The 22,792-nt window shown below is 42.2% G+C and overlaps 1 protein-coding gene across 3 annotated transcripts in view; it reads right to left on the bottom strand.

Annotated features, from left to right (window-relative positions):
• The window catches only part of ECPAS (Ecm29 proteasome adaptor and scaffold), an 87,523-nt gene that overhangs the window by 60,641 nt on the left and 4,090 nt on the right, over positions 1–22,792 (bottom strand). For 2 of the 3 annotated variants that reach the window (XM_054031501.1, XM_054031498.1), the window contains exons 2-4: positions 9,203–9,333; positions 4,311–4,427; positions 1,206–1,324 (exon numbers count right to left, since the gene is read on the bottom strand). In XM_054031501.1, the coding sequence (XP_053887476.1) occupies positions 1,206–1,324; positions 4,311–4,427; positions 9,203–9,333 (367 nt within the window). Of the gene's footprint in view, positions 1–1,205; positions 1,325–4,310; positions 4,428–9,202; positions 9,334–20,713; positions 20,811–22,792 lie in introns of those variants that run through there. The other variant, XM_054031500.1, reaches the window with a different exon arrangement.

Below are 22,792 nucleotides of genomic sequence, written 5' to 3'. Positions count from 1 at the left end.
AACAGACAAACTGTACAGCAAAGATTTAGGTGGGGAGAGGGGGACGTCAACCGATTCCTACTCTGGCAACTTTCATTTGATACCCAACATGTCTAACAATGGGAGACAGGAAGCAAATTGGGGGTTTGGGTTTAAAAAAACAAAACAAAACAAAATTCAAACCCACAAGCAAGGATAAGAATTAATTATCTATGTCCACATTTTTAAGAACATTACAACATTGTACTTATGTGAATTCATTTAAACACACACAATCTAGCTTCAGAAACTGCAACCAAAGAGACTCACAGAGAACATCTCTCGTTCAAAACCTGGGCTCTGATCCTGCACAGGGCTGAGCGCCCTCAAAGTCCCATTGAAGTTAACTAGAGTAGAGGGAGATGAGCACCTCATGGGATCAGACCCAGAGTTATGAAGCAAACTTACACCATGTCTATTTGCTGTACATGTACAGCCAGGTTTCCAAAAGGCCTCAGCACCCAACAGTTCCCACTTACACGCCGATGTTGAAATCCTGGCCCCACTGTAGTTAACCGGAACTTTGCCATTGATTTCAACAAGGCCGAGATTTTACCCCCCGATTCTCGTTTATAATTAAACCGCTTTTTACCACTCTGGTAGCATAAAGGCACTTTCAAGTAAGTGACGATGATGACATTTACACTCATTTTAGGGCCCCTTTGCACTGCCAGAAGTGCTTGGCACACAGCAGCTCCTATACCTGGCCTGTAATAGTCAGTATCTTATCTATTACGATACATTTCCAAACGTGACACGAGTTTGGATGCCTCAATTTTGGGGTGCCCAACGTGACGCACTTTAAAAAGGCCTAGCTCTCAGAGGGCCAGTGCTCTGCACTCTTTGAAGGTCAGCTTTCTTTAAAGTGTCTCAAGTTGGGCACCCCAAATCATCAGCTGCTTTTGAAAGTTTAGACAGATCTGTCCTATAGTACCACCTAGAGACCCCACCCCCCATCAAACTGATGCCCTACTGTGCTGGGCATTATATAAATTCAACATATGAGACAATCCCTGCCCTGAGGCGTCCTCCATGCTAACTAATGGTCAGGAAGCAAAGCTGGATTTCTGAATATATTATCCATCGTGCAAGTCTTTCTAGGTAACCAAATGATCACCAAGAAAAAGTGCATTTCATTTTATTCTAACGACATAGGCTTCTTTCATTCCAAGTACAGATAATCATACCTGTCTTGCTGTGGTTGTGGTTTCCCTTCCATTGCAGTGAGGAGAGTAGGCGCCAATTCACACTGTTTTTCCACAGGCAAACGAGGGTAACCCATCTTAACATAAATTATAGTAAAATTCTGCCAGGGTAAAAAAATATATATGTAATATCAATGCAAAGAAAAATGGATTTTGTTAAACTAGCCCCATATGGTACATTTCTGACATTGTTATATATAATAACTGAGGGTCTGAAAGACCAAGCAATTATTTCCAGGGCTTACGACGATTAACCGACAGTTTTCTACCGGCAGGTTCAGCACCTATTCTGCTCTTATCACTGCTGACTTCAATGGAAGGTTTCCTGAGTAAGGCACTGTGACAGAGTCTACTCCCCACACTGGCCCTGAGAGAGTAAATTAGGCCTAATTAACCCATAGGTGGCACCTGGAGGAGCAGCCAGGGAGCAGAGATTGATTAATCAGACATGAAGCTCAGCTGGACAGGAACAGAAGGGTCCTATATAAAGCCAGGTAGCTGGCAACAGAAGGGGGCTGCAGGGAAGTAGGTGGCAGATACTCCCTGGGAGGAGGGAGGTGCATTCAGGACTATAGAGGGTAGTCCACGGTCACTCCCTGGGAGGAGGGAGACTGGTAAACCGGGGGCAGAAAGGTAGGAGAAGGCTCAGGGGAAAAGCAGCAAGGAATAGGGGACCAGACCTTGGTTGCTGAAGAGAAGGCCCCTGGGCTGGAACCCAAAGTATAAGGCGGGCCCAGGTTCCCCTACCAGCCACTGGGGACACGGCATACTAGGCAGAGGACACAGAGGACTATTTGTTCCAGGACAGACTGTGTTACACCCCACAGAAGGGGAACCATGTAGTGACCCAGCCAGAGGGCCAAGTCACAAAGCCGAGGCTGCAGTTCCTGGGTCCACAGGATGAGAGGACGACGGGAGAGACAGCACCAGAGGATGGCATAATGCCTGCCCAGAACTAATTCCAGAGCAACCAAGGGGAAGCGCCACCTGCGGTGAGTGCACCCCAGGACGGACACTTACGAGAATGCCTCTCTCTCACTTTCTCAGGCCCCTATTTCTGAAAGGAAATAAAACTGAACTATGGGGTAACTATGGAGTTCTGCAACATAAGCAAGAGGCCCTTTGAAAACATTTCTAAATCCTCCTTGTCAAAAGCTGCAAATAAAATTAAAAATACAGAGCTGTGGGATAGGGCAGCACAAGAGGTTGATAACAGGAGAGGAACCCCTTGCACTGCTAAAGTGCTGGTTCAAATCCAGCTCTGGTTTGTAGTGATATAGAATGGTTACCTGCTGTCTGTTCAATGACCTAGTTAAAACAATTGTGTTAGGGTGCAGGAATCAATCCAATTCCCAGTGCACAAGTGCCCATATTACTAGAACTACCACTAGAGTTGGCAGTCTTATCAATCTCAACCAAGCGGCTAAAGACTAAATACCCACAGAGAGAGGACTACTCTCTAGTGTGTAGAGGTAGTCGTTCAAAGTCAAAGCTTAGTCATAATGGCTGGATAATGTTGGATCAGTACATTTGATCTGTAGATAAATAAGGACTCTGTTTGCGTGAACAGGAATTTTGAGCCCTGGATGAAGATTCATTGAGCCAAGTACTTTTTTTAAGACAAAGTGTAGGGGCAAATTAAGTCCAGGTGTCTGATAAGAATTTGAAGGCTTTGTTATACTTAATTATCTAACCATGTTACTCCAGCTGGATTAAGTTAAGCATGGACCTACTAAATTACTATCATCTTCTGAAATGGTTACAGCTCTTCTCCAATTTGCACGCACACATGACCTTGACTGGTTTATCGGATTAATAATTTTTTAAAAGATCAAACCATTGTGAGAAGTTAGCAAGAGACCATTCTGAGGTGACCTCTGTGGTATTTAATTCAAATGTTCAGTAATGAAATATAAGCAGTGATTCACAATGGAAAGGATTCACAATGTTCTTATGTTCTTAGCACCGTTAAGCCGACCAACACAATGCAGAGATGAGCTGGGCTATGTTTCTTTGTAGTCACGGTATTTATTAAAACATCACAAAACTGACTACACTGTGAGAAACAACATACATCACTTCAGTATAGGATTGTCAGCAGATTTTTGCCATAGACAACAACGATGGCACACAAAGCTGCTTTTCAAGTTTACCGTCACACAAGATGTTTTTCTCAGTGTTCTACAGAATATGAACATCTTGTAAATCCTTGGCCTCGTCCAAGATAAAGCTCATGTACAATTTCTCCCATTGTTCGCTCTTGCTTTTGGACAATCAGCTGCTTCCAGGGCTCCAGTGGAAGTGAATGCTACTTAATGACAGTTTAACAGTTTAAACATTTCCATCTCCGCTCCCAAGGATGTTATTTTCCATTAAGAACATGCATGGCTTAGCAGCAGAACAATGAGAGGGAAGACAGGTCTTTTCCAATGTTCTGCAGTCTTTCCCATGAAATCAGTATCAGTATTTGTAATACACACACTACAGTTCAGCTAAGAATGGTCTTCACTAGTTTCACAAAGTGGTTAGTAGTTTTAGGTTTGTTGTTTTTTTTTAAAAGACTAAATGAATCTGATAAAGTTTCCCTTCTGAAAAATTCCCTTCTGTCTCCTGCTTTGTCTCATCTATCAAGGCCCTGATCCTGAAAATACTTACACATACTACTCATGTGCATAAAGATAAGCACATGTTTATATATTTGCAGGATCGTGGCCCTAAATTGTAACCTCTTCAGGGCAGAGATTCACTCAGTAGGTGCTGGTTCTGCACCTGGCACAATGGGGCCTCTAGATGCAACTAATACAAACAACAAATCTGTCAATTTCAAGTACTCATGAAAGTTGGAGAATAATTGAAGTTGTCTCAAAAAAAGTTGTCAGCAATTTAGTGGTTTCATAAAACTACTAGTTTCACCCATGCTAGTGGCATATAGTTGTTTATTTTAAGTCACTTTAAAGCATCTCTCATATCACAATAATATGTTTCTGAAGGGAACTGGCAGAGTTAAGTACCATGAGGAGCCTCTAAAAAAATAGAAAGCTCACCTTTGTACAAATCAGGTAATGTTCTTGGAAGAACGGTACTTACGGTGACAAAGGAAACTGCAGCAGGATCTTGGTATTGGACTAGTAAAGTCTCTACTGGAAGTTGAATTTTTGGACGACTTTTGATGCGTTTATTCAAGTGAACTAGGAGCTCCATGACCTGGGAGGGAGAAAAAATGATTAACCTCAGCTTTGGGTTCAATATGTTCCCAATACAATATGATCCATTAAACACAGAACAGGCCAAAGAGTTCTGCATGACTTAGTTCCCAACTCTTTGACAAGATGGCTGCCATCATTTATCATATTATCCATTAGCCTGCATGAAATGCGTTGGTGGTCTCCAGACACTTTCTAGCGGACTCTCATCCACATCACAAAACCATCCACCACAAGTGGTGCCCTTGTTAGCAGGATTGGAAGAGATGTCAAGGAAGAAATGATTAGGAGAGTTAACTTGTCTCTCTATATATAGTTGGCGGCTGTATCTCAAGATGGAGGAATGCTGGCAGAGTGATGTGGGGAAGGTTGCAATGTGCCATCAGTGCTGTACCCTATGGACAGAGAAGGATTCTAGTACTAAAAATCTAGCACTTGCCAAATCAGTTTGAGAAAAGAAAAAAAAGGATTCACATTAAACGAAACAGTAATTAAACTGAGCTAGAACATTTGTATACAGGGACGTCCCTAGCAGGGTGCGGGGCCTGGGGCAGAAGTGACTGATTCCTCTCTTCTGGGATTGACCGTGCCAGCCGATTGCGCAGGGCCCAGGGTGGGAGTCCCGGGGCGGAAGTGATGGATTCATCTCTTCTAGGACCAACTGCGCCAGCCAATCGCACCGGCTCACGGGGCCCCCAAAGCACGGGCCCCGGAGCAGTCACCCCGATTCGCCCTACCCAAGGGACAGCTCTGTTTGTATACCACCTTCTCCCCCCCCAAGTGCCTCATCTGGGCCAGCATGGTCAAACACTCCAGACTGCACACGGTCAACTCTGTTCCTGAAGCACCTGGGCATGATCTACCCAATACACACTATCAGCCTTCCTGGTGTCTAGCGGAGACTGGACTTTGGATGAGAGTTAGCTAGCTGAAGCGCAGCATGGAGAACACAGAGTCAGTGTTGGCAGGCTAGGGGAAAATGACTGGAGGAAATAGCAGAGCTGACCTTTACTATCTCAGCCGGGAGAGTCTGCACATCTTGTGTTACCCAAGTTAGCAACTTGGATAACTTGTTCAAATCTCTGCTACTTCTGGAGCCGCAGATAGCAGCAGTGGCCATGAGTGCTTTTTCTCCCATCTAAACTGGCATGAAAGTTGCAACTCTTTTCTTTTTGATGTAGCGCTCACCCTGGCTACCTGCACCTTCGTTACCACCAGAGGGGATTACTGCAATGTCCTGCTTTTGGGGCTACTCCTGAAGACGTAACGGATGTTTCTGCTGGTGCAGAAAGCAATTGTCTGCCTGTATGCTTTCTGTGAGAAATACCAATACACCTATGCTCTAGAGACTGCACTGGCTAGCTGAGCAACCCCAAAGATCCACAGAAGTCAGCTGGAGCGGAGGACAATTAGCACTTCAGTTTATTTATAGGTGCAATTCAAACTGATTTTGATCTAGCTTGGCCTCTCATTGTATGGGCTTGTAGGGGATAGAATCTAGTTCCCTCTCCAAACTCAGGGAGAGAGGGATCCAGCACAGTGCAAGAGGTAGCATAAAAAGCTTTCATAGACAGTTGAGCAATAACATGGAACTGGGGTGTGATGAGAGTCTATAAACCACTGCCTGGTCAGCTAACCCCGCAAACACATGTAGCAAACCTTAAAGCAGTTAATTGTGGGTATTTCACCTGTAACCACATATTATTGCTATTATACAGAGTGGGGGAGGGAATTACACCCAAAACACATTATGCAGGAGAACAAAGCATAACAGATTGTAATCACAGCAAGAGAACTTCCATATACAATGACAGTTTGGGGCACCTGGTTAAACCATTCAGGATGGCAGTTGAGAAAGAAGCTGGTTCGAATCAGCTGTGTCTGGGTTCGACTGAGGAGGTATTAGATTTTCTAAGTTAGTTAAGAAGGTATATGGAGGGTTTCAAGGTAAGCGGTCGGCCTCGACCTCTCACTCAGTCTACATGTCTATGACCCATCCTAGAGACACCTGGCACTGTGCTAGCAGTCAAAGAATTCAGGATGAGAGCAAGGGAAATGAAGTAACATGCTAGTTGGAAGAAATCAAAGGGAGGGGAGGGAAGCCTGAGGAGGAAAAGTACTGATGGTCAGAGAAACCCTATGTATGGTGGAAAAACTGGTTGGAACTGAAGAAACTACTCCTGCTCTTCTAAAACTATGTTAAGACCAACAATGACATTTAGGGCTAGTCTACACTTGAAAGTTTTACCAGTATAACCAGGAGGTGGGATTATTTTTTGCTAACTCTGTTATGCCGGTAAAAGCCCCAATGTAGATGCAATTATCCCAGTATAAAGTATGCCTTACACTGTTAGAGCTTATTTAAACTCCCAAAACAGAGCAAGCTATACCGCAAAAGCACTTTTATATCCTACAACTATATCTACGCTGCAGGGGTTTTGCCACTTAGATTATGCCAGCATCTTTCCATTTCCGATTTCATTCATCTGGCTTATTGGCCTTTGTTTTCTCAGACCACAATTCAGCAAGCGCTTAAAGTTAAGCTTGTGCTTAGCTCCCTTTGACTTCAAATGTGTTTAAGTGCTTCGCTGAATAGGGATGGGTCTAAAGAGGGAGGCCAACGTTCTTGGCTGAATCAGAGCCAACGTTAGCACAGACCATTCGGTATATTTTGAAAAGTTGTTGGTGTCTGAAAACATGCCATATTTCTCAGTCTCTTGTGGTAGTTTAGAAGTGAGACTAAAGTGAGCCCGCAGATTGAAAAGCAAGGCTTTGAGGTAAATAATGTATCAATAGCAGAGCTTGCGTTGAACAGGTTTCTCTGCACAAATGCATAGTGCCGATTAGATCTTTGCTGAGGTTTACGAGTGGTCAGTTAGGTTTTTAATCACCTTTGATTGGCTGCTAAACACTTAATTTAGAATAATTTTCCTGTATATTTGTTTAAGATTAGAACCGTAAACATAATTAAAAACCAACAACAGAATAATCTGTAAATCAGGATTTAAAATAATTTTCAAAACAAAAATACTGGAAGAGTCAATTCCTCCCCCACCCCATTTTGTCAAGAACAACATTCAGGATTCTGTATTTCCCTGCTGAGAGTGGACCTTACAAACATTTGGGAGCACAGGAAAATGATCGGTTATGTTCATGATACCTTTTGCATGGAAAATATCAAACTTTGGTCTAGACAGGAAAGTAAAGTGAGTAATATTTTTTGGTTTACAATTTAATGTTAAGCCCACACCGAAACAAAAATATTAATTTGTCATTTTAAAAGGTTTCTTCCTTAAATTACATATGATTTTTAATTTTTAAAAATTGCAGTCTTTGGCCTTTTCCTACGCATAACCATTCAGATGAATCTGGTTAACAAATTCCAACTTGAAAGAAGAAAACACATCACATACCCAGACACTAAGGAACTTCACCAGCTAGCCAGATGCTCTCTCTCTCACACAACAGTCCTTCAGCATGTCGACAACAATACGCATCTAGTGCCAGATTTTCAAGTGTTCGGCACCCACAATTGGGACCAGTTTTTGGTGCTTAAATGGGAGCTGAGCTCTTTTGAAAATCTGGCCCCGACTGTAGGTGTTGAGCTTTTTAGAAAACTTTGGCCATAGTGGGACAAGTTTCCCCACTTGCACAAGATTTATAACATTGGGGCGGAGAGGGGGGGGTTGGCAGATTCCAAAAAAAACCTGAATCTCCGTGGTAGCCCATCTCTCAGTTGCTATTCCCAGATTTCTAGTGCACCCTGTAACAGATATGCAGTTTCCTGCAATATCTTTGGGAGATATTGAATTAAGTTTAAGTATCTCTGGAGTCCATTGTATTAAATGCAAAGGTTATGTATTAGTGAGGGCCTTGATGATCAAAGGACTATAATGCACAATGTGGCAGATAAGAATGAACTTTTGGGACAACACATGCGAAGTGGATTTCCCAGGAAATATCTAGGAGAGAGATGAATGCAAATTCCCCACCCACAATTATGCAAAAACCCAGCCTTTGCCCTGAAGGGGGGGATTCTCCCCCCAAGATCAAAGGCCCAAACCATATAAAGGAGTGACTTTATACAGACACTTGGGGGAGCCTATTCTGAGCTACCAGCTGTTAGGAACCTGTAACCACAGAAGAATCCCTTGGTGGGGTTTGAAGAATTGACTCCTACCGGAGTCCCTGCTGGAGTTGGGCATGATTTCCAATAAACTTATTAGCATGGGTGCAGCTTCTTTTGTTTTTAATGTTTTCTCTGTATTGCTTTCATCTGTAGAACAAACGTGCTTTCTTAGAAAGGGCTGTGTGATATCACTGAGGGCAATTACACCGTGTATAGCCTCCAAGGAGAAAGCAAAGTGCAGGCGCAGGCCATTAAGACCATCTGACTTACTGGGGAACTCACAGCGTAAGGCAGGGAGTTGTGCAGCCTGGAAAAACCCCAGTCAGGAGGGAAGAGACGTAGGTCTCCGCCCACAAGGTGACAGCTGAGGAGCTGGGAGCCTATGAGTGGGTGCCCTTGCTGGACCACCAAGGGGGAAATACAGGTGTAGTTGCCCTGAACTGACACACAACCAGTTAAGTGAATGATAGCAATGACTATTGCAAGTATCCTGGTCTAACAGCAAGCAGGAGTGACTCTACACATCACATTAACATTACACAGAATATATTCTCTTATGGAAAGCAGCCAGTAACACCAAATCATCGATACATCATGGATGTCTACATCGCCAGTGACTGGAAATCTTACAATAACTGCACCCTTACCTTTTTACGCACTCCTTCCTGCGTGCTGGACAGTTTGAGCAGGACAGGGGGTAGGAATTTGGATATAATATTCTGTAACTGCTCATCTGTTTCTGCATGGCCAAGACGTAAGAATACACGTTCAAGTTGATCTGTAGTTTAAAAAAAATAAAGTTAATTTGGAGTTAGAAAGCCAAACAGCAGACAAATCTTTTCCTACTTATGGGTTTGTAACACAGCAGCTGGGATGAAAGTATGGCAAGGATTGAGCATCTTCAATCAAAGCTCTCAACAAAGCATGATCTTCTATTCTTAAAATTGCATGCAAACTTTCCGTTGGTGAAAGATGCCGGATTGATGGCCCTCAATCCTCGATTATTCACAGATCGGGTTCAGCATGGACAGCAGCAATGCAAACTTCCACACACTGCCCCACTTATGGGCCTCAGCCCTAATCTAGAACACCGCCAGGCGACGACAGTACTTCAGCCTCCATACCTAGTAATCCTTTGGCCTCGCTGCTCTGACCACCAACCAACGTGTCAATTGTGGTGGTCGTTTTTGAGATACAGACATCTGTCTGCTGGACTCTGGACTAAGACCATAACAAAGGCCACCAGACAGCCACTGAATGGCAATAACTTTTGGTCTATTATTATTTATATTGCTGTAGAGCCTAAGAACCCCTGTCTGGACCAGGACCCCCTGGTGCTATACACTGCACAAACAGACGGTCCCTGCACCAAGAGCTTACAACGTAACGAGGGATGGATTTGATCCAGCAACCTAGAGAGGAAAGGCTCTATGCTCTGTTACCAATCCACTGAGCCACCATTAGAAAAACATTTATGAAGCTGAACAAACTATCTGGATTTGCTATTATTTGTTAACCCAATTTTCAAGTGAGACTGTCATCATCAATAGGAATTAAATGTGGGTGCCAGAAAAGTAATGATATTTTGACATAACTTAAAATGCAAAAGACTTTGAAGGTCCTATCACCCACATGAAAGTGTTGGAGTGTTCTGACAATCTCATTTCTCTATCCCTCTCACCGCCTCTCAGGACCACCCAACCCAGGAAGGAGTATAAAATAACAGTATGAATGTCAGTAAGGACATAGGAGTCACAAATGATACAAGATCAGGAGGGGAGGAAGAGATAAAAAACATGCATCAGTTCCCTGTATGAACTAGGAAAGGATCATCTTAGGAACACTGACAAGACCAAAATCCTCTATCGGCAACTCAAGCAATTGGCTTGAAGACCAACTGTCTTTAGACTAATAAATGGGAAAGTCACTGTTTTAAGCACTAGGATCTAGATGACCTGATGGCTAAACTAGAAGAAAAGCAGACTGCCACATGGGTAGCAAGACACCGAAGCAGCACTTTCATAGCTTGGGATGGGGGCAGGATGGTTCTGATACACAAGGGCAGGAGTGTTCCCGTCTCTTCTCTGCATCTTCAATATGCACACCTGATCTACAACGGATTGCTAACAGGGTCAATGCAATTGGGAGATTACAGGCAAAAAGGCAGCCTACAACAAGGGGAAGCTAAAACCCTTGCAGATCCAACATGGACCACCCCACAATGGTTTGCTCTTAACTTAAATGGAGGGAAAATGCCCTTTGCCCTGTCCCTAATCTGTGATGCTTGCAGGACAAAAGTATGTTGTTGGGGGCTCCAGGATGCTCCAATACAAGAGACGGAAAATCCCTTGTTAGATGATCCATACCACGCATTAAAGGATGTGACAGAGTGTACTACCTGGAGACCCAGGTAGAGTCAAGAGTCAGTCCTCTATCAGCTCTACAGAGTTATGGTCCACATGCAGTTGGTCTTGACAATCTATCAAGCCCTACTGCTACATATCAGAGGAAGCAGCAGCAAAGAGGGGCCAGTCTAATGCAGTCAAGTAAGGAGGAAGCAGTGCTCTTCTGCTTGAAGCACCCGAAAGGAGAGAATGTTTGTTTGAACTTTAGTTATACCCTACAAAAGAGAGGAGGATTTGATGGATTGAGGGATGGGCTGCTCAGACTTGCAGGAGGGAGAGGCCCTCCTGTCACAAAGGTTTAACCTTGTATTCCTTGGGAACCCAAAGCTCCCCCGGAAGTCAATGAGTTTTGGATGGATACACAAGGGATGGAGGGAATCAGTCCCTCAACGGGCAACACGGAGGTTTAAGTACCAATACTGTACCCGCAGATTTGAAGTGACTTTTGAACACTCACACTGCAGATAGGAAGGCCTTTGGAAATGCTGCTCTATTGTCTCTAACTTTCCCCATCCCTTTGTTAAAGCCCTTACAGGGCTTGTCTACGCTTACAGCACTGCAGCAGTGCCGCTGTGTCACTTTAGCACTTAGCCAAGATGCCGATGGGAGACGCTCTCCTGTCGGCAGAGGTACTCCACCCCCCCGAACGACGTAGTTATACCAACATAAGGTGGTTGTATAGACCTCTTAGCCACAGTATCATCTCTCTGCAGGCAGCAGACCAAGCACACGCACGTCCCTCCCAACATTTTGTTTCCGGTTGAACTAAACAGGGTAAGCAGTTGAAAAGACAAATGACTATAAGATTTTAATGCCAGCTGAATTACAAGTCAAAATTCAGCAGTTCCTCCAATGCAAACTGTACTTGTCAGTGACTCTCTCGTCTTATGGGGATTTTTCTTGCTTTCTCATGCTATCAGCTGCCTCAGGGAATCAAGATACATTCTTCCCACCTAATTTTAAAAAAAAGCTTCTCTCATGTCCTGCCTTTCTCTGTCATATTTCATTTCCCTAAAGTATCTGCCTTCTGAGAATTCTCCAATGCTTCATGAATTGAGCAGCCTGGGGTAACAAGAGCCTGATCCTGAGAGTCAGTGGGCACACGCAACTCTGACTGCGTTCTGTAACCTTAACAAAGCCATCAACAATACCTGCAGTGTCTGTGCTCACCACTGGCTGCAGTGCACCCAAACTCCACACCTGGGAGGCCTTCCCAATGTCATGTTCCTTGTGGTAGAGAATAAATAGGACTTGATTGCAGTGAATGCAAAGAAGATCAGTTTATTTATTATAACCTTCAGCTAAAGATATATAATTTTCAAAAGCAGAGATATAGAGTAGAAGCCACAGGAAATATAGGAATTCTGTGAAGCAGCAGTCAAGCAAAACGTATGTTAAAAGGGAAGGGTCAACTAACAAAAAGTATACTGCTTTTCCAATTTTTTCCTCTGCTATTGTTATAAATAGCACCCAAGACTACTATTAAGATGAAAGAGAGTGGAGAAAGAACAGTTTCCTCTCTGCCCAATGTATTTACTTTGCGTGTTTGACATGTACATTATTTTCAGAGGTTTCCTCTGTATGGTTAGTTAAGTTCCAGTCTCACAAATGCGGACTCATGTGCTTAACTTTAAACCTGGAGTAATCCCATTGATTGCAATGGAACTACTCACATGCTTGAAGTTAAGCACATGGGTGTTTGCAGAATCATGGACTAAATCAGTTTCCTCTGTTGTTGGTGTGGGCTTGTCACATGGCAACAGGGAAGAGGAAAAACGCTTTAATAAAAACAAGAAAATGTGACTGTAAACCCACAAACCCTGACAGCTGTATCACCTGAAACCACTTTTAATGATCTAAACTGACCATTTCTCAAGTTGTTTGCTGCGTTAGTGTAGCCGTGTTGGTCCCAGGCTATTAGAGAGACACAGTGGTGAGGTAATACCTTTTTGTTGGACCAACTGCTGTTGTTGAATAAGATGCGCTTTCGAGCTACACAGAGCTCTGAAGCAGCAGTTCTGTGTAATTTGAAAGCTTCTCTCTCACCAACAGCAGTTGGTCCAATAAAAGATATTACGTACCCATCTTGTCTCTGTCATTTCTCAAGCTGACAGTGTACTTTAGAGGAGAGCATCCCCAAAGAACCAAATAAAAGAACACATTTGGCTCCATCTGGTCCAACGGAGATGGCATCAAACTGGGACTCAAGAGACCTTAGATCTGTTCCCAGCTATGACTGACCTGATTGTGTTACGTCTGGCAAGTCATCTCACCTCTCGGCACCTTTGTCTCCCTTCATATCCTTTATCTGTCATCTATTTAGTCTGTAATCTCTTTGGAGTACAATTTTTCTCTCATTATGTATTTGTCCAGCACCCAGCCCAATGGAGTCCTGATCTCAGTAGGGGCCTCTCGGTGCTACTAGAATACAAATGATTAACAACTCTCTGACTTGCTTTCCTGGCTACCAAATTCCAAAGAAAGGTAATCAGTACGGCTATCAATTAATCACAGTTAACTCACGCAGTTAACTCAAAAAAATTAATCACAATTGAAAAAATTAATCGCAGTTTCAATTGCACTGTTAAACAACAGAATACCAATTGAAATTTATTAAATATTTTGGATGTTGTTCTACATTTTCATATATATTTTATTCTGTGTTGTAACTGAAATCAAAGTGTATATTATTTTTTATTATAAATATTTGCACTGTAAAAATGATGAGCAAAAGATGCTGGTGGCATCTGATAATGAAAATGAATATGCATCTGTCCGCATTGCTTTGGATTGTTATCAAGCAGAACCTGTCATCAACATGTCCCATGGAATGGTGGCTGAAGCATGAAGGGACATATGAATCTTTAGCATATCTGGCACGTAAATATCTTGTGACGCCAGCTACAACAGTGCCATGAAAATGCCTGTTCTCACTTTCAGGTGACATTGTAAACAAGAGCAGGCAGCATTATCTCCTGTAAATGGAAACAAACTTGTTTGTCTGAGCAATTGGCTGAACAAGAAGTAGGACTGAGTAGACTTGCAGGTTCTAAAATTTTACATTATTTTATTTTTGAATGCAGGCTTTTTGTACATAATTCTACATTTGTCAGTTCAACTTTCACGATAAAGAGATTGCACTACAGTACTTGTATTAGGTGAACTGAAAAATAGTATTTCTTTTGTTTTTTTATAGTGCAAATACTTGTAATCAAAAATAAATATAAAGTGAGCACTGTATACTTCGTATTCTGTGTTACAAAAGGAGCACTTAAAGACGATAAAGTCATGAATTCTTTGCTTCAGTCTTCACGGCTGAGGATGTTAGGGTGATTCCCAAACCTGAGCTGTCCTTTGTAAACGACAAATCTGAGGAACTGTCACAGATTGAAGGGTCATAAGAGGAGATTTTGGAATTAATTGATAAACTTAAAAGTAACAAGTCACCAGGACCAGATGGCGTTCACCCAAGAGTTCTGAAAGAACACAAATGTGAAATTAACTATGGTTTGTAACCTGTCCTTTAAATCAGCTTCTGTACCCAATGACTGGAAGATAGCTAATGTAACGCCAATATTTAAAAAGGGCTCTAGAGGTGATCCTGGCAATTACAGACTGGTAAGTGTAACATCAGTACCAGGCAAATTAGTTGAAACAATAGTAAAGAACATAAATTGTCAGAAGAACATAAATTGTTGGGCAAAAGTCAACAGGGTTTCACGTCTTACTAATCTATTAGAGTTCTTTGAATGGGTCAACAAACATGTGGACAAGGGGGATCCAGTGGACATAGTGTACCTAGATTTCCAGAAAGCCTTTGACAAGGTCCCTCACCAAAGGCTCTTACGTAAATTAAGTTGTCATGGGATAAGGGAAGATCCTTTCATGGACTGAGAACTGGTTAAAAGACAGGGAACAAAAGGCAGGAATAAATGGTAAATTTTCAGAATGGAGAGGGGTAACTAGTGGTGTTCCCCAAGGGTCAGTCCTAGGACCAATCCTATTCAACTTATTCATAAATGATCTGGAGAAAGGGATAAACAGTGAGGTGGCAAAGTTTGCAGACAATACTAAACTGCTCAAGATAGTTAAGACCAAAGCAGACTGTGAAGAACTTCAAAAAGATCTCACCAAACTAAGTGATTGGGCAACAAAATGGCAAATGAAATTTAATGTGGATAAATGTAAAGTAATGCACATTGGAAAAAATAACCCCAACTATACATACAATATGACGGGGGCTAATTTTGCTACAATTAGTCAGGAAAGATCTTGGAGTCATCATGGATAGTTCTCTGAAGATATCCACGCAGTGTGCAGCGGCAGTCAAAAAAAGCAAACAGGATGTTAGGAATCATTAAAAAGGGGATAGAGAATAAGATGGAGAATATCTTATTGCCCTTATATAAATCCATGGTACGCCCACATAGAATCATAGACTTTAAGGTCAGAAGGGACCATTATGATCATCTAGTCTGACCTCCTGCACAACGCAGGCCACAGAATCTCACCCACCCACTCCTGTCTCAAACCTATGTCTGAGCCATTGAGGTCTTCAAATCATGGTTTAAAGACTTCAGAGTGCAGAGAATCTTCCAGCAAGTGACCCGTGCCCCACGCTGCAGATAGGTGAAAAACGCCCAGGGCCTCTGCCAATCTGGCCTGGAGGAAAATTCCTTCCCAACCCCAAATATGGCAATCAGCTAAACCCTGAGTATGTGGCAAGACTCACCAGCCAGACACCCAGGAAAGAATTCTCTGTAGTATCTCAGATCCCACCCCATCTAGTGTCCCATCACAGGCCATTGGGCATATTTACCGATAATAGTCAATCCCATTATACCATCCCCTCCATAAACTTATCAAGCTTAGTCTTGAAGCCAGATATGTCTTTTGACCCCACTACTCCCCTTGGAAGGCTGTTCCAGAACTTCACTCCTCTGATGGTTAGAAACCTTTGTCTAATTTCAAGTCTAAACTTCCCGATGGCCAGTTTATATCCATTTGTTCTTGTGTCCAAATTGGTACTGAACTTAAATAATTCCTCTCCTTCCCTGGTATTTATTCCTCTGATATATTTATAGAGAGCAATCATATCTCCCCTAAGCCTTCTTTTAATTAGGCTAAACAAGCTAAGCTCTTTGAGTCTCCTTTCATAAGACAGGTTTTCCATTCCTCGGATCATCCTAGTAGCCCTTCTCTGTACCTGTTCCAGTTAGAATTCATCCTTTTTGAACACGGGACACCAGACCTGCACACAGTATTCCAGATGAGGTCTCACCAGTGCCTTGTATAACGGTACTAACACCTCTTTATCTCTACTGGAAATACCTCATCTGATGTATCCCAAGACCGCATTCACTTTTTTCACAGCCATATCACATTGGCAGCTCATAGTTATCCTGTGATCAACCAATACTCCAAGGTCCTTCTCCTCCTGTTACTTCCAACTGATGCGTCCCCAGCTAATAACAATAATTCTTGTTATTAATCCCTAAATGCATGACCTTGCACTTTTCACTATTAAATTTCATCCTATTACAATTACTCCAGTTTACAAGGTCATCCAGATCTTCCTGTATGATATCCAAGTCCTTCTCTGTATTGGCAATACCTCCCCACTTTGTGTCATCCGCAGACTTTATTAGCACATTCCCATTTTTTGTGCCAAGGTCAGTAATAAAAAGATTAAATAAGATTGGTCCCAAAACTGATCTCTGAGAAACTCCTCTGGTAACCTCCCTCCAGCCTTGAATGCTGCGTACAAACGTGATCTCCTCATCTCAAAAAAGATATACTGGCATTAGAAAAGGTTCAGAGAAGGGCAACTAAAATGATTAGGGGTTTGGAACAGGTCCCATATGAGGCGAGATTAAAAAGGCTAAGACTTTTCAGCTTGGAAAAGAGGAGACTAAGGGGGGATATGATAGAGGTATATAAAATCATGAGTGATGTGGAGAAAGTGAACAAGGAAAAGTTATTTACTTGTTCCCATAATACAAGAATTAGGGGCCACCAAATGAAGTTAATGGGCAGCAGGTTTAAAACAAATAAAAGGAAGTTCTTCACACAGCGCACAGTCAACCTTAGGAACTCCTTGCCTGAGGAGGTTGTGAATGCTAGGACTATAACAGGGTTTAAAAGAGAACTAGATACACTCATGGAGGTTAAGTCCATTAATGGCTATTAGCCAGGATGGGTAAGGAATGGCGTCTCTAGCCTCTGTTTGTCAGAGGGTGGAGACTGATGGCAGGAGAGAGATCACTTGATCATTACCTGTTAGGTTCATTCCCTCTGGGGCACCTGGCATTGGCCACTGTCAGCAGACAGGATACCGGGCTGGATGGACCTTTGGTCTGACCCAGTATGGCCGTTCTTATGTGTTGTAATTGAAATCAGTATATTTGAAAATGTAGAAAACATCCAAAAATATTTAAATAAATGATAGTCTGTTATTAACAGTGCGATTAATCACACGATTAATCGCAATTTTTTTAATCGTGTGATTAATTTTTTTAATCGCTTGACAGCCCTAGTAATCAGATCCATTTTGGATTAGCCCTGGCAGTTCCATACTGCTGTGATCTGCTCCACAAAGTGTCTTCTCACAACTGGACCGTAACTGTAGCAAATTAAAAATAAAAAGCCCACTAGCCAAAAATAATAAATAAATAAATAAATAAAAGCCTTTGATGTGCAATCTGCTGACCAAGACTGAAGCTTTTAATTCAATCTATTGACATATATGCTTTCTGTAATCTGTTATTTTGATGGGTTGGTTAAGTCAGTGTTTTATTAGTATTCATTTGTAAAGCATTTTGCAATCCTTAGATGAAGATTACGATGGTATGAGCGTTAATTAAGCATCATTTCATCCGTCACTGAAATGCAAGTTACATCTGGAGAACTCTTGAGATTCTACACCAGACTACACCTCTACCTCGATATAACGCTGTCCTTGGGAGCCAAAAAATCTTACCGCGTTATAGGTGAAACTTATATCGAGCATGCTTTGATCCGCCGGAGTACGCAGCCCCGCTCCCCACCCCAGAGCACTGCTTTACCGCGTTATATCAGAATTTGTGTTATATCGGGGTAGAGGTGTATTTCCTAGGTCTCAAAACCAGGCTCACATTCCAGATTTAGGACCATAAAATATGCTGCTCCCTTAGTCCCATGTTCCCAACTATAACACACATTATATTATCTGGTTAACGTAAAGGACTGACTTCTATATGTCTAACATCTGTAATTCTTGGTAAACATAGTGACACTGGAAAGAGAATGTTGATCGAGGTCTGGGATTAAATTTAACTCGACCAAGTGACTAAAATGAACTGTCCTTTTCAAGAGGGTAATACGATCAATTTTTTTTTTTTTTTTTTTTTTTAAAGGGGGTTAGGAAACAAGAGAGGGATTCATAGGAGATGCAGCTAAAATAGCTTAACGGAGCCAGATCGTATATTAAGTCTGTCTGAGAAATAACTTTTCTCTTCTATAGCTTTTAACCATCCTCTCAAATATAAATCTGCCCAAATTATTAACCAAGGTACTCTGGGTCGCTAAGTTCACCCCATGGCCATGACCCACACTGTGGCCATGACCCCTGTTTGGAGTGAAGTGGCAAGAGGTCTCCTGCACAAGAGCTATCTGTTTGGCTGGCAGGGGACTCCACCCCCACTCCTCTTTGAGAAGATTGGGCCTTCCCTCTCCATGGACCATCTCTTCCCTGTTTTCTGGTGGGCTGGAGTCCATCCTAGAGAAGGGATGTCTCAGCCCCACCCCTCCTGAGCAAAGGAGTGTGTGCGTGTGAGGCTCTGCCACCATCACACAATGGTGTCATGGCAATGAGGGGACACACACAATCCTCTGCTGAGGTGGTATCAGCCAGGCCTCCCCCAGCAGTTGGTTTCAGAATTAACAGCCCACTATGATTAATGGCACAGTTCACCAATCAGAGCTATTGTTTAGGATGCTGGGCAGATATCACGGCATTAGTTACCCTTGGGACACCTTTTTCAAGCTTTTCTTCCCAACCATGAGGACTAGAAACAGCTTGTTTTTTTTTTTTTTTCAGATGAAATCTAGTCACCATGTAACCCAGAAGTTGGGCCCAATGTGTGTGACCTTTTCCAATTGTGCTCCAGTTATGATAGCCACTGGCTATTTATCAAGAATAAATTAAAAACACAAGCATAAACAGTAGCATGACAAGATTAAAACAGGCTTGATTATTTGAAAGCAGTAAAAACCAGAATCATTACATGAACTGTTAATTTTCAAACAAATCAGTCTGAAAATGTTTTACCAGTTACTGTAAGAAACGATGCGTACAATTCTCTCTCTTATTGCAGTTTGTATACTGTGTGCAATTGACATAGCTTTTTATAGTCAGTTCTACTCTGTCCCGTTTCGATTCTGCAAACACTCACGCATAACTCAATGGCGCTACTGATATGTGTTTGCAAGATTGCGACTTTGTTTTTTCCTACTATTGTAGAGTCTTTCACTGAGTAACAGGGGGAGAGTTTTAAGAAAATGTGTTTGTAAAACCACAAAGATTGGGTGGGGTACTCGGGAACAGGTACAATATCTGAAACTACTTTAGAACTAATTTTACAAAACTGATCAGATTTCAGGTGTCCTTTCATATTCATTCATTTTTGCACTAAGAATCAGGAAAGTAGAAAAGCCAAAGAAATCTTTAGACCATTGCTTACAGCACCAGGGTCAATTTGTGTATATAGATGGATGATATTTTTAGAAAAAGAAATAGTTTTTCCTCACAAGTAGGTAACAGCTTTTCCATGGTAACTTAAGGATTTCTAATGTCATTTCTAACCCCTTCTGGTTCTTTTCCAACTATACGATAAAAGTATGTGAAAGAATATTGGCTTCAGAATTGATGGAAATACTACATCTTGCTAGGAGAAAGAACAATACATTTCAGATTGCAGATACTATATACTCTATAAAACCACAAGGATTGTCTTTCTTTTTAAACCATCAAGGGAGTATAAATATTTTTTATAAAGTAAAGCCAGATTAATGGCAAGGCCCCGAACCGCAAACTGTAAGTGACTAGGGACGTTATGGGAGCTCCTTCACTGGAGGTTTTCAAAAGGAGGCTGGACAGCCATCTGTCTAGGGCCTGGTCTACACTAACCCCCCAATTCGAACTAAGGTTCGCAACTTCAGCTACGTGAATAACGTAGCTGAAGTCAACGTACCTTAGTTCGAACTTACCGCGGTCCAGACGCGGCAGGCAGGCTCCCCCGTCGACTCCGCGTACTCCTCGCGGCGAGCAGGATTACCGGAGTCGACGGGGAGCACTTCTGGGTTCGATTTATCGCGTCCAGACAAGACGCGATAAATCTAACCCAGAAGTTCGATTGCCTGCCGCCGAACCAGCGCGTAAGTATAGACAAGCCTTTGGATAGTTTAGACGCAACAAATCTTGCATCTTGGCAGGGAGTTAGACTAGATGACCCTTGCAGTCCCTTCTAACCCTATGATTCTATGACCCCCTGTCTCCCATTTTACCGCAGTGATCTCTGATCAGACATTACATCATGTTGTTTAGGAGCCTCTAAATCTCTGTAGCCTTAGAGCTGGATCCTTCAAGCCACTGAAGTTAATGGCAAAAATCCAACAGGAGATTGATTGGGCCTTTGCTCTGGTTCTGTTATATGGTCGTTTGCCATAAGAAATAGTGGAAAGGGAAGGATGGGGAAGAAGTTTAATATACTGTACCTTTTAAAAGACAGTTTTGCCACCCGTCTATCATCATTTCTTCAATTAAAACAACAAAATAAATCCTTCTGGATGTTCGGCCTCATCAGTGTAGTTCACTGTTTATCCATCTGTTCAAAGAAGTCAGCTCTCAGTTCAAATGCTATTTTTTGTGTGTCCAGTATCTCCTCCCTTCCTATTATACTAAAGAATTAGCTGCCAGTGGCATTTATAGCCATTGTAAACAGCAAGTCAGATGTTCTTTACAGAACGTTGTGATGTATATTCGGGTAAGAAGAGAATATCAAGTATGAAGTGCATACTTCTATTTATAAAAGCGGATTTGAGGGACTACTAAGACTGGGACATGTCAAACCAGATGTACTTCACAGTTGATCTAGTTAGCACAACAGTATCCTAGCAACCCAGCCATACAGTCTGAGCCTGGAAAACAACAGGACTCCAGGAGTTGTGACAGTAACTTTCTGTGAGAGGATGCAGGCAGCTACCTCCTTCACCTTCCCCAGCCTAAACTCCATTTTATAGCAAGAGCCCTCTGATCACAATATTAAAGCCATTCCGGAGGATGGACACTTCCTTAAAAACAGCTGATTGTTACTGCACTAAGACCATTTTATAAAAGTTATTTTGTGCACATATGCTGGAATTTTCCTCCAAAAGGCCCTCTGTCAAATAAGTGCTTACTTTTCTACCTGGATACAGTCAGTCAACTTCATTCCCGGGATGACTGGGGGGAAAGAAGAGGAGACTGAAGCAAACATTAAAAGAACAAAAAGAAGAACAGGAGTACTTGTGGCACCTTAGAGACTAACAAATTTATTAGAGCATAAGCTTTCGTGGACTACAGCCCACTTCTTCGGATGCATATAGAATGGAACATATATTGAGGAGCTATATATACACACATACAGAGACAGCTCCTCAATATATGTTCCATTCTATATGCATCCGAAGAAGTGGGCTGTAGTCCACGAAAGCTTATGCTCTAATAAATTTGTTAGTCTCTAAGGTGCCACAAGTACTCCTGTTCTTCTTTTTGCGGATACAGACTAACACGGCTGTTACTCTGAAACCTGTCATTAAAAGAACAGAATGCAAAATGAGGCTTTCATTTCTCCAGAAGCTAAACAACTGATTCTGCACCACTCTGGACTGGAGGAGCAAGATACCCAGTTTGGGAGTCCAACTCTGATCTACTTGTATTATGCTTCCATTAAAACACCAGGAAAATTCTTGCTGGAATTGTATTAGGCCTTGGGGAACGTACATCTAGAATGGTTATAGCAACATACTGGGAGTCAGGGTTTGGAGGTACTGTTCATGGCTCTATCGCAATATCAAATGACTTTAAGGGAGCACCACAAGGGACCTGTCCTAGTCACTACTCAAGTTTATAAAACATGATCTTTTACTGTGGGAATGTATTTTTCTATTTTCACCATATTCCTCCATAGCAGAGAAAAGTTTAGATACAGATTTGAAATGCCAGAATTTGGATTTCCATGTGCAGTGTGTCATGTTTAGACTCCCTTTAGATTACTACCCATTCTCTTTGAAAATGGCTTTTCTTTCTTTCTGAACACGCACAGCTCTAGGCCCAATTTACTGATTTTATATTAGGATTCAAGCTAGCACTGTTTAAATTATTCATCCACCAAATCATAAGCATCCTCATAAAAAGTTTAAGCAAGCAGTCTTGTCTCAACACAAAAAAAGGAGTAACAGCTCATCTATTTGATTGCTGCTACAGATCAAAGTTTCTTATCGCTACACGCCTACAAAACAGGGACAAATTGGTTTTCTGATCTAAAAGAAAATTTTGGTTACTCCTTCAGGAGGCTCATTATCCTACAGATCGGGTTCCTTTCACAATACAATTTGATGCATTTAATTTTAGTCTCTCACACACTTCTACCTGAGAAGCCTGCCCAATTTTCCCCCTCGGTGCTACCTGAATTCCCTATGCTTCCTGTTAAAGTCCACCTTTGACTGCACAACGTTTGCATTTATTCATAGAGGCGGCATTGGAAAAATCACCATCCTCCCTCTGCACAAAAAACCCCACCACCCTCAAGTCAG

The sequence above is a fragment of the Malaclemys terrapin genome, chromosome 6 (genome assembly GCF_027887155.1).
Source record: "Malaclemys terrapin pileata isolate rMalTer1 chromosome 6, rMalTer1.hap1, whole genome shotgun sequence".
NCBI lineage: Eukaryota > Metazoa > Chordata > Testudines > Emydidae > Malaclemys > Malaclemys terrapin.
The sequence above is the reverse complement of the archived record's forward strand: the minus strand, read 5'-3'. Positions and strand labels throughout refer to the sequence as shown.